The sequence below is a fragment of the Sinocyclocheilus grahami genome, unplaced genomic scaffold (genome assembly GCF_001515645.1).
Source record: "Sinocyclocheilus grahami isolate Dianchi unplaced genomic scaffold, SAMN03320097.WGS_v1.1 scaffold280.1, whole genome shotgun sequence".
In the NCBI taxonomy this organism is placed as follows: domain Eukaryota; kingdom Metazoa; phylum Chordata; class Actinopteri; order Cypriniformes; family Cyprinidae; genus Sinocyclocheilus; species Sinocyclocheilus grahami.
Window position 1 is genome coordinate 706,278 of NW_015505459.1, and position 15,848 is coordinate 722,125.

General features: G+C 33.2%; 4 protein-coding genes across 4 annotated transcripts in view; all 4 read left to right on the forward strand.

Moving 5' to 3' along the window:
* LOC107600196 (CD59 glycoprotein-like) overlaps window positions 1–328 on the forward strand; it is a 3,221-nt gene extending 2,893 nt beyond the window's left edge. Inside the window, exon 5 of the transcript XR_001610738.1 lies at window positions 225–328. The gene's annotated coding sequence lies outside the window, so the exon portion shown is untranslated. The remainder of the gene's footprint in view (window positions 1–224) is intronic.
* A 2,244-nt stretch (window positions 329–2,572) lies between these two features.
* LOC107600195 (cytotoxin 6-like) lies at window positions 2,573–4,231 on the forward strand. The gene is made up of 4 exons (XM_016292027.1): window positions 2,573–2,680; window positions 2,802–2,870; window positions 3,258–3,377; window positions 3,713–4,231. The coding sequence occupies exons 1-4, from the start codon at window positions 2,638–2,640 to the stop codon at window positions 3,826–3,828; spliced, it is 348 nt and encodes a 115-aa protein (XP_016147513.1). The 5' UTR covers window positions 2,573–2,637; the 3' UTR covers window positions 3,829–4,231.
* Window positions 4,232–6,206: 1,975 nt separating this feature from the next.
* Window positions 6,207–7,753, forward strand: LOC107600243 (CD59 glycoprotein-like). The gene is made up of 4 exons (XM_016292088.1): window positions 6,207–6,237; window positions 6,357–6,407; window positions 7,378–7,500; window positions 7,610–7,753. Exons 1-4 carry the CDS (start codon window positions 6,207–6,209, stop codon window positions 7,717–7,719), a joined length of 315 nt encoding a protein of 104 aa, XP_016147574.1. The 3' UTR covers window positions 7,720–7,753.
* Window positions 7,754–11,676: 3,923 nt separating this feature from the next.
* Window positions 11,677–13,184, forward strand: LOC107600263 (CD59B glycoprotein-like). Its single transcript, XM_016292107.1, has 4 exons — window positions 11,677–11,729; window positions 12,502–12,554; window positions 12,648–12,770; window positions 12,934–13,184. Exons 1-4 carry the CDS (start codon window positions 11,692–11,694, stop codon window positions 13,044–13,046), a joined length of 327 nt encoding a protein of 108 aa, XP_016147593.1. The 5' UTR covers window positions 11,677–11,691; the 3' UTR covers window positions 13,047–13,184.
* Window positions 13,185–15,848: the final 2,664 nt, after the last annotated feature.

A 15,848-nucleotide genomic window follows, 5' to 3' on the forward strand; every position in this document is an offset into this window, starting at 1 on the left:
GGAGTGTCAATTTACATTTTTTCACTGTAAATTATACAATTAATTTTTCTTTTTCACTTCCAAAAACCGTATTTTTAACAGTATTTTACTGTAAAATTACATCAAATGTAATTATATGTATTCACCGTATATAGTATGGAAACTTACTGTTAACCAGTTAACAGGTTTTTACTGTAGCATTTTTACAGTCTTTTACTGTTAAAATCACAATCATTTTTTACAGTGTACACATGAACCAGGTTACGCATGTTTATGCGTGTTTTTTAGTGGAATTTATGACAATATTTACACATTAAATTCTTCTTGTTATGTGCAATGTTACAAAAACAGTCTTTTGTCAAGGTGGTCATTAATATTAAAATAAACTAAGCATGCTAGCATTTTTGTTGATTATGTGATTTACTTGCTTACATACAAATATCATACAAATACATTCTCACTTTACAGTAATTTAAAAAAATATATACAAAATTACCAATAAAATGCAATAGAAGTCTATCTACATCACAAGCTGAAATATATCGCAATTTTATTAGTGCATATCATTTGCATAATAAGAAGAAAATACAGTGGGGTTACAAAGTTTTAGATTATAAAAAAAAGTAAAACAATGAAACAACATAAACTGAAGAGTACTGTGCAATGTATCTCAAATAAATAAAATAGCAACATAAATATAATAATATGGTATGAATTTATATAAAATAATATTTTATATAAAAAAGTTAATAAACATTATGTGAAATAATAAATAATATACATACAACTGCTGTCAAATGTAAATATTTTTGAAACACAGATTTCAAAGGTGAGGTGTTGTAAAAGTTATCATTTTCCATGATGTCAAAATCAGATGTTTGCTGCTGTTCTGACTCATGAATGTGATATGTGATCACACTGCAAAAACTATTTTCTTCTACTGTCTTCTCCGATCTAAAAATTCTTAAATCAATATACATTTACTCGAGAAGTAACAACTTAAGATACTAAAAGTTTATGCTTAAAACAAGAAAAAGCATAAAATGTCGATTTTTTTTACTCTCAGAAAAAAAGACTTAATGTTTCATTTTCCTTTTCAAGTAAATGTATCTTGAGTTATGCATTTTTAGAAGTTTGAAATGTAAACAAGACAAGAATACTAAGAAAATTCAATTGACACTGTTTATAGAAAAATCTTAATAACCAGCAAATAAAATATGGTGAACCACAACTGCTGTTTGTCTGCCATATAGATCTGATGAGCGTTGCTTCACATGTTTTTACATTACATAATTAATCACTGCTAGATCAAAAGACTGTCATCTTTCATTCAATCTTATTGGCCAGTTAAATAAGCCATGAGCAGAGTTAAATTAAACAGACATTAAAGCCTTGTGCACACATGAACCTTGGACTCGAAATCAACTCACACTCACTGAAACATTTCAAATGCAGTAAACACTTGTTGAACAGATTCAGACTCCAAACAACCAGCAAAAGTGCTTAATATCCAATAAACTATATCCTCTGCTGTTCGTCACCAAAAGACATATAATAATATCTCTCTTTATCACCTGTCCCCTCGGGCTCTTGTGTTCCTCAGCTTTGTTTTACACAATATTGAACTTTCCTGCCAATCCTCATATCAAAGAAAACATTTGTCATTTGTCATTTGTTAACCAACAGCAGCTCCCACCAACAGTGACGGTAAACTGTCCATCATCTTCTCAGAATTCTCAATTCTCAATATTTTGGATTCGTTTTATATTTTCAATTTTTAATTTTAATCTTAAAGTTTTAGTCATTTTATTGTTTCTGTCATATTTATTAGTTACTGTGTTTTTTTAAATATCCATATAGCTTTTATTAATATATATAAAAAAGTTGAAACAATTTGACGTTTTTTAGGTTTTACTTATATATATATATACAGTATATAGAGTATATATATATCAGGATCAGAAATAGTTTATTAATCCCCGGAGAGATATTAGGTTCATTATCGCAGCTCCAAAACACCAAGATAAAAATACAAATAGAAATCTATATACAAGAAATAAAATAAAACTACTAAGATTTAAATAAATATACAAGTAAAAATATAATATTGCACAATAAAATACGTTATTATACTGAGGAATTACAAAGTCTGATAGACACAGGTAAAAAAGATTTATATACAGTATATATATATATATATATATATATATATATATATATATATACTATATAAAGTTCCAAATTAGAAATATTAAAGAATATAAGTGTTACGACCCATTTTAATAGGGTGAGTATGCATGTAAACGCATTGTTGAGAAAGAGGAAAACACAACCATAATAGTTTAGTTTGATACCCAAACACAGATAATTATTTCTTTAATATTTTCTCACACCATATTAAAAATAAGTGGTTTATTGTAGTAGAACAGGACAGAACAGGATCTTGCACAAGCACATGGCACGATCAGTACTGATGATCTGAAGCGATTGCCTGAGTAAACCATGACCAAACACAGTTGGCAAATGTTATTGAGTGTCTGTGGCCTCATTTTAACACAATGATCCGGTTTCAAACACTGTGGGAATTCCTGTTTTCTCGGAAATTATTCACTCCTGAGTACAAGACAAGTATATAAGAGACACACACAAGTGCTTATTATGAAAGTGCTTACAATACACCCAATACTACATCAGTTGGGAGGTAAGTTATTAAAACAACATGCACAGATGTTGATAGATTAGTTTGTTTCTGAATTGCATTCATTTTTTTGGTCTTTTCGCACTCTTATTGGTGATTTTTTTATTATTATTAATATTTTCAGCTCTAATCGACAGAATAATGAAGACTTTGCTGGTGGTGGCCCTTGTTCTTGTTCTGGTGTTGAACTACGGTGAGTTAAAAGATGCTAATTAAAAGGTTAAACATGCACATAATTCAATTGAGAGACTATTATAGTTATTTTAATATAATTATATATTTTTACATTTTCATTTTATTTAAAGTTTTAGTAAATGTGTTTTTTTTTGTATTAGTTTATTATTATTATTATTATTATTATTATTAAATATGTCTATTTAGTTTTTATACATTTTTATTTCAGTTTTAGTTTAGTAAATGAAAATTGAGAAATGTTTTCTTGGCAACATTTTTTTTTCTTTTATTTAATATACAGTATGTATGACTCTGATTGTGCAAACTATTAATAAACTCATGCTCAAGCCTCTATAATAAAAGTTCAGTGCTGATTTGGTGATAACGCATGCACTTTGTGTTGCAGGATCTGCACTGAAATGCAACCACTGTGTTCCTCAGGGAGGAACGCGCTGCACACAAACTCAAGAGACCTGTGACTTTGGAAAAGATGCCTGTATAGCAGCCAGATTCAACTTCCCTCCCTGTGAGTTTAACCTTCCAGTCAGCTTCACACTGTAGACAGATATAAATGCATTATATTATTATTATAAAATGTTCTAAAATACTATCAACTTCAACTTTTCACATTTAATTTCCAATGTACCACAAAAATTAAAATATACAAATAAAAACTAATTCAAACTATTAATAAAAACTATAATAGTATCTCAGTGATACTAAAATAACACTGACAGGGATGCAACCAAACTGAAGCTGTAATGTGATTCTTTGCATTATAAGCAGATAAATGCATGTGATTAGATAAAATCATGATGTGCATAAACATCAAATATGCTTTGATTTCTCTGTTTCTTCTAGTCATGGGCTTTCGGAGATGCAGCAGTATGACGGAGTGTCTTATTCTCTCGAGTAACACTGCCGTGAAAGTTAAATGCTGCCAGTCTGATCTCTGCAACAACATGGTCATCATTTAGACTGACTTCTGTCGACTTAGAACATGAAACTGCCATGTTGACCATAATACAGATGTTTAAAGAGGTTTCACCATCTCTATTACTTAAAGCTGCAGTCCGTACCTTTTTTATATTTTATATAAATTTTGTACATTTTGAACACAAAAAGTTACGGACTGCAGCTTTAAAGATTTTGCCCAACAATAAATATCATATTGCGATATGAGTTACTCATGTTTGCGATTTATTTCAGCATTTGCCACAGATGAATAATTGTGGAATACGTGAAGAATTTACAATTTAACTAAAAAAGACTGCACCAGCTAAATGGCCGTTTCCTTGTTAATAACAATCTACAGACTGATATTATTGCTTTTGTGAATAAATTCAGGTACATTTCTACACCGTAAAAAATATTCCGTCAAAATTACGGTAAAGAAACGGCATCTGTGATTGCCGGAATTTTACCATAAAATATACGGTAGCAACGTTTTAAGTTTTACGGTTTTAACTTAAATTTACAGTTAAATACCATAATTTTATTAACTGATATAATGTTAATATACCAACCTGTTGAAGTACTGAAATCTGTTTTGTAGCTTTGTAATATACTGAGAACCACCAAATGCAGGTGGTGATGAGAAAGTCACATGATGAACCAAAGCCCATCACAAGCAGCTTTTAAATAATAACATGTTTAGAAGGTGCACAGTGTCATTCACACAAACACTAAACACCATCACGGTAACACACATGAAACTGAAATAATGCAATAAACATTAATTTAACAACATTAGGTGTAACACACAACCCTAATATACAAAACTGATAAGAAAAAACTAAGAAGAAACAGTTATTTCAACAAAAAAACATCAAATATGAAATGTAGCGCAGGGAATTCTGGGAATGTCAATTTATGGTTATTCACTGTAAATTATACGGTCTTTTTCACTTCCAAAAACGGTATGCTACCGTAAAATTACATATAATGTCCAATACAGTTTTTCACCATATACTGTATAGTAGGGGAATTTACCGTTAACCATTTAACAGGCTTTTACTGTAGCATTTTTACAGTATTTTACCGTTAAATTCACGGTCATTTTTACAGTGTAGTTTCAACATTATTTGTTCTTCAGATATTCCTTGTTAAATACGCATCAGCTTGTATGCAAAGTGTCCTACGTTCATTTTTTTCGACCATTGAAAATGAACTCAACTATTTGCATGGTGCCACACTGAGATCCGCATTTAGGTTTGAACCATATATGGCCTTAAAAAGTTTCTTAAGAACCAGAATCTTTAATACTACTTGTGTTACAAGCACACAGGAAAAATAACATTTTTGGTACTCAGACAGAAAAGTTAGGTGCAATTGTTTTTATAGAGGGAAACAAGATACATTTCAAGTTTCAACATTGTTTGTTCTTCAGACATTCCTCTTTTAAAGAAAAAGTATCATTTGTATGCAAAGTGGCCCACATTTGGGTTTTGACCACTACAAATGTGTACAGTTTAACAGTTTACTCTTAAAGCCACACTGATATCCCAATATCTCTGAAAATGAACCTTATGGGGCTTGTAAAATATGATGGGATGGGATGACCCTTCATTTAAAATTGAATGCATTTTGTGTCAAAGCAATGGAAAATTATCCACAGTTTAACCCACATACAGACTGCTGTTATGATCACTGAGTGAGGAGTTTTGAAAAAGTGACCTATTGAGGAATGTTTCCTAGTCATTGTGTAAACAAAACAAAACAAAAACTGTCCAGTACAGCCTGCAGCTCCCCATTCAAACCCCCTGGTGTCGCTCTCATCTCAAATCTACTCAATCAACTGAACTGTTCACTGCATACTGTGACCTTTACTGTATACTGAAAACTATTTGTAAAAAAAAAAGATGGATCATGAAAAGTAGAGTTGGTAAAACTGTACACATTATACAATGTAAACAAACATTTCTAAGAGTAGAATACTATATTATTGTTGCATAATGTCCTTATGTTGCACGTTTAAGCAAGTGGCAAACAATTTTGTCTATTTTTGCTGTACAAAATGTGCAATGTGCAAATTTCTGAGACCGAGTGCTTTAGACCGTGTAAGAACGAACATCTGCTCTTGCACAACACATCATCCTACAAAACATTAACATTTTATCAAATGTACCCAAGGGCATACATTAGGTTTATGTAAATATGTAAACATTTATCTCATGTTTTTACTTTGTCCATACATCAAAAAAGCAGTTTTCTCGTGTATTAACTTCTCAAGTATTGCCACGTATGACCCATTTCAGATATTTCCAAAATAACAACAGTGGTTACATATAAATATATAATAATTGTTTGATTAAAATTGTTGCTGGTGACAATTCAGTAGTCGCTAGATACTGGTATGGATGTGTCCCTACAGAGACCCTTACTAAGTTATACTTCTATTTCAGTAAACCTTGCATAAGCACATTAAATAAGACAAGAGAAAAACACTCCATCTTTGTTTGATTCCTGGAAGTTTACAGTCAGCATCACAGTATATAAGAGACAGACACAGGTGCATATGAACTTCTTCTCAGCTCTGGCTCCGCTTCAAGTCAAGGTACGTTAGCACAGCATTATGCAACTATTTGTTAGATTAGACTGCATTAAGTTAAATTCAGTTTAGATTAATTTAGCAGTTTTAATGGGATAATTGTAAGAAAGTTGTAAGATTTTCAGACATTGATGTAACAGCATTTTCTCTCTGAAAGCACAAACATTTATTGGATCTAAACTACTATTGTTCTCTGGTTTGTCTAGAATAATAAGGCATGGAAAGATAATTTAACAATAATTCTGAGAAAACTGTTAAGCTGCAAAATCTAAATAATTGTGCATTTTGCATTGTGACATACTATAATGAAAAATTAACCATATTTCTTCTTACATTGTCAGTATTATAATGCATAAATGAAAACAAACGAAACAAAATGCAATACAGTTATGAGAATCATCCTTTAAAATCAGCTAAATAAATTCTAAAATATTATATTTATTATAATATTTACAATATATTATTTAATATTATAATATCAAATATTATGTGCTACTTTATGAATAGAGTATCATCAAAATTATCACAATATAAAAAGCCACAACGATACAAAAAAACGAATATTCATAATAATAATAACAAATTATTTTAAATATGTAATAATAAAATATAAATTTTTTAATATCATCTAGAACTGTTCTAAAATGCTTAAAATGTTTTATTTGATTAAACAAAGTATTTTAATTTTAATCGAACAGTTGATAAATTTAGAAACTGAACGTATTGTTGTATTTTTGAAATTGTGTAATATATTGTGACATGATATATTGTAGTCAGATTAGTCAACTGATTAGCTTTCTATTTTATTTTTCTCGCTCTGGTGTTGACAAATATGTTTAAAACCCAAAACTGCTGTTTCTGTACTGTTTTAGATCAGAATTCTTATCTAAAGAGTTTGATCTGAGTCACTTAAAGTGTCATGAAATCAATAGTTCTTAATCAGATGTTGTTTAATCAGCCTAATAACTTGTTGTAGGATCTACCCTGGAATGTTACAACTGTGTCCCCGGGACCCCTGGAGGAAGTTGTGTGGCCACTCAAGAGACGTGTGGCTATAAAAAAGACACCTGTGTGTCTGCCAGATTCACCATCCCTCCCTGTGCGTTTCCATCATGTGTGCAATAGATGCACTAAAATACAGGAGCTTTAGAAAGACTGTCACATAAACACATGAACGGTGACCCTCATTCACTTTCCCATTCCTCTAGATTCTTACTTCCGGAGGTGCATTAGCATGGCAGACTGCATGATTCTTCAGTCCAGTCCCAATATTAAAGCCAAGTGCTGTCAGACGGATCTGTGCAACACCTCGGTCTAGGAAGACCACCTTGTTATCCCTTATGAAAAAGAAGTTTATTCAAGTGTGCTATTAGTATACTTTTAAACTAAAAAATAGGAAAGTATACTTTGTCTACTTTTTATGTACTTCTCAGAAATGGGCTTTATGTACTTCTCAGAAATATACTTAAAATTACATTTAAGTATACTTGACTTATAGCCTACTTAGAAAAAGTTTAAATATATTTGAGCTATACTTGTGTTCCTAGAATCTGTGTTTTCATTGTTATACTGTAGGGGGCGCTAATACACATTTTCTGTAGAGAATTTCCAAAAACACAAGTGAAGAAGAAACCGAAACAACAGATGAATCCACATGTAATCTAACACGATCATCAGACATAAAACAGCATCAAAACTGTGTAAAGTTGATGTAATGTCGACCAATGAATAATGACTGTCAAGCTTTGGGGTGTTGATCGACTTGGTAAGGGATTGCTCTGTTTCAGGTCAGCAGATGTGATTTTGCGGGAGTGATAACTTATAGACTAGGCAAAACTGACTTGTTTTAGATGGAAAGCATATTTGGTATGCTTTAAAACGCCATTATCCACCTTATTTCACACTGCGCAAGTAAACCAAAAAAAGTGACATAATTTCCATGGTACATTGGGCAATGTGACTTCTTGAAGTGTTTCAAAACCAAGGTTGAAAACAGTATGACGTAACAAACTTTTATTCAGCAGAGCAACAGTCGAGTTTGTCAATTCAGAACATAAAACTGCTAATACAGATGTTTAAAGAGGCGTCACTATCTTATTTACAGATTTTGTAATAGCAATAAATGTCATGGATTACAAAATGAGTTGATGTTGGTGATTCATTTCAAATGTTTTTTTTTTTTACACTTTATAAAAATTAAAAATGTCTGAACTGTTTGTTATCACAAACATTTACTTAACAGTAGAGAAACTCTGCAGATTCCCGTCCAGACCACCTGGTGTCGCTCTCACCTCAAATCTACTCAAATGCTGTTCACTGTACAAACAGCTTATTATAACCATTACTGTACACTGACAACTATTTTTAAAAAGTAGATTAAAGTACAACAGGTGAAACTGTATATATTATGCAAAAACAGACATTTCACACAGACAGAGAGGCATGCTACATTATTGTTGCATAATGTCATTATGTTGCATATTTAAAGGTGACATATCATGAAAATCTGACTTTTCCTGGTTTTAAGTGCTATAATGAGGTCACCAGTGCATCTAGCAACCAAGGAAACGTGAAAAAGATTAACCCAGTAACTTTGCTTTGCTAAGCCTTTTTCTGCAAGCGTCTGAGAAAACCAGCGCGTCTGATTTCGCTCTCTTTGTGACGTGGCAAAGGGATCTCATTAGAATATTACCGCCCCTAATCTGTAAGTTTACACCCACGGCGCCATTAATATGTTTTCGCATGCGACAACAGTGTACCAGCTCTAATGCCATGGTGAAAGTTTGAGCAAAACATGCTAACTGTTCTGTCTTTGGCTACAGAGACGAGCACAGAACACTATTTAGAGTCCCAGCCTCAGAGGAGACAAGAGAGCAGTGGATTTATTGATTTATTTACTGTATATTGTACACATGAGAAGAGATGATGCCAACCCCTCAGAGGAACTCAGATGATGCCAACCCTGAAACAACTTACAGAACTACCACATTTTGCTATAAGTTTGATTGCATCATATAATAATTGCTGTTAATAGTGTTCATCGTCTGTTTTATTACGTCTTAAATTGATTTTCCGTACATTTCTGCAATATGTACATTAACTGACAGTCACCACTGATAAACTACCACTAAATATTGTAGAAACTTAATTGGCTGTAAAGTTGCTTTGCAATGATTTGTATGGTGAAAAGCGTTGTACAAATATACTTGACTTGACCATTTAGCGCCCATACTCTGGAATAACCTACCTAACATTGTTTGGGAGGCAGACACACTCCTGCAGTTTAAATCTAGATTAAAGACCATCTCTTTAACCTGGCTTACACAACACACTAATACTCTTCTAATATTCAAATCCGTTAAAGGATTTTTAGGCTGCATTATAACACTTCTCATAAAATCCGATGTACTTGCTACATCACTAGAAGAATGGCATCTACGCTAATATTAGTCTGTTTCTCTCTTATTCCGAGGTCACCGTAGCCACCAGATCCAGTCTGTATCCAGATCAGATGGTCACTGCAGTCACCCGGATCCAGTACGTATTCAGACCAGATGGTGGATCAGCACCTAGAAAGGACCTCCACAGCCCTGAAAGACAGCGGAGACCAGGACAACTAGATGAGCCCCAGATACAGATCCCCTGTAAAGACCTTGTCTCAGACGGCCACCGGGACAAGACCACAGGAACCAGATGAGTCCTCTGCACAATGTGACATTGCTGCAGCCTGGAATTGAACTGCTGGTTTTGTCTGGTCAGAGGAGAAATTGGCCCCCGACTGAGCCTGGTTTCTCCCAAGGTTTTTTCTCCATTCTGTCACCGATGGAGCTTTGGTTCCTTGCCGCTGTCGCCTCTGGCTTGCTTAGTTGGGGACACTTCATTTCCAGCGATTATCGTTGACTTGACTGCAAATGATTGCAAAGATACTATTTAAACTGAACTGAGCTGGATGTTGACATCACTGAATCCAATGATGAACTGTCTTTAACTGAAAAATGAGTGTTTACGATTGTCATTTTGCATTATTGACACACTATTTTCCTAATTAATGCTGTTCAGTTGCTTTGACACAATCTGTATTGTTAAAAGCACTATATAAATAAAGGTGACTTGCTGCCACACAGATCTAAAATAAACATGCAATTTATTTCCCAGCTGTTTACCTTCACAGACATAACCGACTGTTTTTTGTAACTCATGTGTGTTTTTAACGTAAACTTGTGTGTGAATGAGAACTTAGTTTAGTACTCACATGCTGTGACAGCCGCTTTCTGTCCGTGTGCACTCAGAAAACCGTATATCAGAAGTTTAAACTCATATGGTTTAAAACGCGTGATTTCAGCGCGATAAACATGATAATCAGAACCAAAACAGATGTTTTTAGCAGGTCCAAGCTCTAATGGCCCAGCTCTATTCTGGAAAAGGGGGCGGGGAGCAGCAGCTCATTTGCATTTAAAGAGACAGGCACGAAAAACAGCGTGTTTCTGCTTCCACTCAAAATAGGCATTTTCAAAATGATATAATAATTGATCTGTGGAGTTTTTTGAGCTGAAACTTCACAGACACATTCTGGGGACACCAGAGACTTATATTACATATTGTAAAAAAGGGCATAATATGTTTCCTTTAAGTGAGTGGCAAACAATTTGTCCATTTTTGCAGTCTGTGTATTGTGTGTCATGTGCAAAAATCTGTTCTGGACATTTAATAGAGACAGAGCAGAGAAGCCCAAACGTTTTACTACAAAGGGCCAAAAATTAGACTTGACTGGTGGCCATGAGCTAAAGTAAATATTGCATTATATCCAACTATATTACATTACAATGTACATTTATATATTCATTACATTTCAATGCAAATGCCCTGGTTTGGGCATATTTGCTTTAGACCATATAAGAGTGAATATCTGCTCATGCACAACAAAATTATCCTACAAAATATGTAAAATATCTAGATGGTAACATTGTGTCAAATGCACCTTTATTCCGGTCAGGTTTGCGCAAGCACATTTAATAAGATAACGGGAAACAATGTATCTTTGTGGCTAAACAGGAAAAGACCAGAGCAGAACAAAACAAAAATTGTTACACAACCACATGGACCAGTAAACCAATAAAAAGGGGCACTTATCATCTGAAGCTATAGCCAAGAGCACACAGTGAACAAACACTTGTGTTGTGGTTCAGGGTTATTTGGCCTAAATTCAACATGGCATTTCCAAATTCCTGACAAAGATTCCTGTAAGTTTACAGGCAGCATCACAGTATAAAAGAGACAGACATACAGGTGCATGAAATCACTTCAGCTCGGCTCCGCTTCACAGTCAAGGTACGTTTACACACATTGTGCAACTTTTGTTTGTTAGATTGGACTGCATTAATGTTATTATAAGATTAATTTAGCACTTATAGGAGAATTGTAAGCAAATCAAATGTTTTCAGACACTCAGGTACAAATTAACAGCGTTTCTCTTCACATTCTCAGTGTTATAATGTAGGAAAAATATATATAATTGCAGTGCAGTTATGAGAATCATCCTTTAAAATCAACAATACTGATGTGCTATATCAGTACTTTCTTTAATAACTAAACTAAATTATCAAAATGTCACAGTGTAAAAGTCACAGATACAAAATATATATTTTTATTTAATATATAATAATACATTTAATGAACAATAAACATACGTTGTTTTTTTTCAATATGAGACTGTTTTAAAAACAGACATGTTTTGAAATTCATATGTGTAGTCTAAGCACTGGAATTTGAAACAAAAACTACAGAATTATGTTAGACTAATATTCTTGCACTCTATCCCCAACTACATTTAACATGTTTTAAATATTCTATTTTATTAAATAATGTATTTAATTTTTTTATTTAATGATAATAATTAAGAAACATGGAATCTCAAGCCTTCTGGGCTTACAATATTTGATGCACCATATCTGATGCTAAATTAAATCTGTCTAAGCTTTAATTTTGGTTTAACTACACAGTACAATACATATTGTCGCATTTGTGTATTATATTTGTGACACAACATATTGTTTCACCTCATAGCCTAGTTAATTGATTAGTTTTCCACTTTATTCAACAGAATGATGAAGGTTCTGTTGCTGGTTCTTGTTCTCGCCCTGGTATTGGCAAATGGTAGGTTAATGGTATCTTATCTAAAGAGTCTGATTGTGCATTTAAAATGTCATAAAAAGCATTTTTTTCTAAATCAGATTAACTGTGTTGTAGGATCTGCCCTGAAATGTCACAACTGTGTCCCCCGCACCCCTGGAGGAAGTTGTGTGACCACTCAGGAGACGTGTGGCTATAAAAAAGACACCTGTGTAGCTGCCAGATTCACTATCTCTCCCTGTGAGTTTTCTAGTATTATTACTGGATTTTGCACAACAAAATAATAATAATAATAATAAATAATAAAAAAATAATAATGTATAGACAGACTTTTACAGAGGAAAAACACATCAGGATGAACAAAGAACCTCTTTTTCTTCTATTTTCTTATCCATTCCTCTAGATTCTTACTTTCGGAGGTGCATTAGCATGGCAGACTGCATGATTCTTCAGTCCAGTCCCTATATTACAGCCAGTTGCTGTCAGACGGATCTGTGCAACACCCCGGTTATTTAAACCCACAAATCTCAATGCATATCAAGCCATAACGGGAAAAATTACCCAAACTGTGGCATTTAAGTAGTGCATGTCACACATACAGTATGTGACCCTGGACCACAAAACCAGTCATAAGGGTCAATTTTTCGAAATTGAGATTTATACATCATCTGAAAGCTGAATAAATGAGCTTTCCATTGATGTATGGCTTGTTAAGATAGGGCAATATTTGCCTGAAAATCGCCTTTAAAGTTGTCCAAATTAAGTTCTTAGCAATGCATATTACTAATCAAAAATTAAGTTTTGATATATTTGCGGTAGGAAATGTACAAAATATCTTCATGGAACATAATCTTTATTTAATATAATAATGGATTATCTTGACCCATACAATGTATTTTTGGCTATTGCTACAAATATACCCCAGCGACTTAAGACTGGTTTTGTGCTCCAGGGTCACATATATAAATTAGTAGAATTATTTACTAATGCAAATCCAGTTATAGGCTAATGTTGAGTTATAAGACGTTACACAACATGCAAATTAGTATTAAGGTGATTCTTTCAGTATGGGCACTTTTTTCATATCTGTATTCCATATTCATACTAAAACTAAAAAATTTGCATGGACAAAATGCTGCATTAAGGACATGATTTTGCTACAGCTGTTTATCATTTCACCTGTGTCTTCAAGTCTGAGAGTTTAGTTCATTTGTCACGCAACAGATTGAACAGATTTATCGTTCATAAATGACCCTTCATTCAATGTGCAGTAGGTCATAGGCATTACATGTGTAAAGAAAACGAGAATACTGTGCACAATATAGCTAGTAAAATTAGTATGGATGTAAATACAGTACTGTTTCGTTGATTTACACCCTTAAAAATAAAGTGTCTTTATTGGCAGTAATGGCTCTATTAAGAGCCTTTAACTTCAATGGAATCTTTCCATTCCAAAAAAAGGTTCTTTAGATTTTTAAAATGTTCTTCAAAAAAAAAAGGTTTTTTTTTATAATACCATGTATGAATTAATGAATTATGAATTAATGAGTTTATGAATAAATGAATGGTTCACGTTGCATGGTTGTTCCAAGTGGTACCGCACATGTATGTTTTCTTTAAAGGGTCATATGATGCGATAGAGGAGCATAGAGGAGAAACAATAATGTACAGTATGTGGAAAATAATTTTTTACCTTAAACCGCATAAACACATTTCATTACACCAAATACACAAAATAATGTTCTTTTTAGCAACATCATATAACCCCTTTAGGAAAAAAAACTGTCAAAAATTAAAAATAAATACCTTAGCTTTCAATGTGAGTTGCAGACAGTTCACATTGAAGTCTTCTTACGAAATAATGGTCATTCAGCTGTCCTCTCAGACTGCACGTAAAAACAAACATATTGTACAAAGCACAGTGCAGTCCGATTCACGAACAATGACTCTTATGAGCTGGCTCTTTGTAGCTCAGAAAAGTTACTATTGACCTGAAGTTCCTCTGACGTTTCACCTCAACTGCATTCAGTTGAGTTTGAGTTAATAGAATGCAGCACATAATAGTCTCAAAGAACCTTAAAAAACAATGACAGCCAAAAATCAACAAAAGCTACCAGCTCAATGCAATGAAATTACATTTCTGTGTTGTTGTGTCTTATATTAAATCAAGGGATGAACATATCAAAGACAGAGTCAAAGAGAGACATACTCACTCTAGAGACCATCTGATTGGTCAAAAATTTGGACACGCCTGTGAGTGCAGGATGATGTCACCTAAAGCCAACTCCAACAAAACTCCAAATTTGATTATATGATATCTTTAAAAAAAAAAAGCTTGATTAAACAGCTTTTGATAGTCTGAAACCCTGATTGTGGTTTTAAATGTTTTTTGAATAATAATTTGACAATAATTTGAAAGGTCGTTATTTTTGTTTTCAAAAAGTATTCTTGTAGCTTCGTAAAATTATGGTTGAAACACTGATGTCGCATGGACTATTTTAACGATGTTCTTACTACGTTTCTGGGTCTAATAACATTTCAGTTACATTGCTGTCTATGGAGGGTCAGAAAGCTCTCGGATTACATCAGAAATATCTTAATTTGTGTTCTGAAGATGAAGGAAGGTCTTAAAGGTTTGGAATGATATGAGGGTGAGTAATGGCAGAATTTTCATTTTTGGGTGAACCATCCCTTCAAGGAACATTTACACCCCTTCAGTGAAGGCAAGGTTTGAACCAGTAAACTTAAAAATGCATAGCCTACGTCTTGTACTGTATCGCCTGAACATTGCAGTTTCACTTCCCCTACACTATTATTAGGGTTAAAAGTAAAATGATTGCCCTGGTGCGATAAACCAGTCTTTTCTGCTCTAGAATTCAGGGAGAATTTATAATGTTAGAAATATTAAGAAATATTCATAAAGTTAAATGTAGAAATATTAAGAAATATTAAGAAATATTCATAAAGTTAAATGTCAAGGGACAGTACACTCTAAAAAATGCTGGGTTGTTTCAACCCAATGTTGGGTCAAATATGGACTAACCCAACAATTTAAAAATGTAACCAAAATGTAACCCAACGGTTGGGTTAGTCCATATTTGACCCAACATTGGGTTGAAACAACCCAGCATTTTTTAGAGTGTAGGCTAAGTAATTAAATACCAAATGTTGCCCTGCTGAAAAAAACAATAGACACCATCACAAAATTTGTAATGGTTTTACTGGTTATAATGGCAATTGTATTGGTTTTAATGGAAACTGTAATGGACCCGGTCTCTACTGGTAATTGGTCACCATCACCCTCTATTGGTGACTTGT

Coding starts and splice junctions, on each gene's coding strand:
- LOC107600243 (XM_016292088.1), top strand. CDS start 6,207: ATGGATGTGTCCCTACAGAGACCCTTACTAA. Junction 6,408..7,377: donor TGGCTCCGCTTCAAGTCAAG/GTACGTTAGCAC, acceptor AACTTGTTGTAG/GATCTACCCTGGAATGTTAC. Junction 7,501..7,609: donor CAGATTCACCATCCCTCCCT/GTGCGTTTCCAT, acceptor CCATTCCTCTAG/ATTCTTACTTCCGGAGGTGC.
- LOC107600195 (XM_016292027.1), top strand. CDS start 2,638: ATGAAAGTGCTTACAATACACCCAATACTACATCAGTTGGGAG. Junction 2,681..2,801: donor AATACTACATCAGTTGGGAG/GTAAGTTATTAA, acceptor TAATATTTTCAG/CTCTAATCGACAGAATAATG. Junction 3,378..3,712: donor CAGATTCAACTTCCCTCCCT/GTGAGTTTAACC, acceptor TGTTTCTTCTAG/TCATGGGCTTTCGGAGATGC.
- LOC107600263 (XM_016292107.1), top strand. CDS start 11,692: ATGAAATCACTTCAGCTCGGCTCCGCTTCACAGTCAAG. Junction 11,730..12,501: donor GGCTCCGCTTCACAGTCAAG/GTACGTTTACAC, acceptor TTTATTCAACAG/AATGATGAAGGTTCTGTTGC. Junction 12,555..12,647: donor CGCCCTGGTATTGGCAAATG/GTAGGTTAATGG, acceptor ACTGTGTTGTAG/GATCTGCCCTGAAATGTCAC.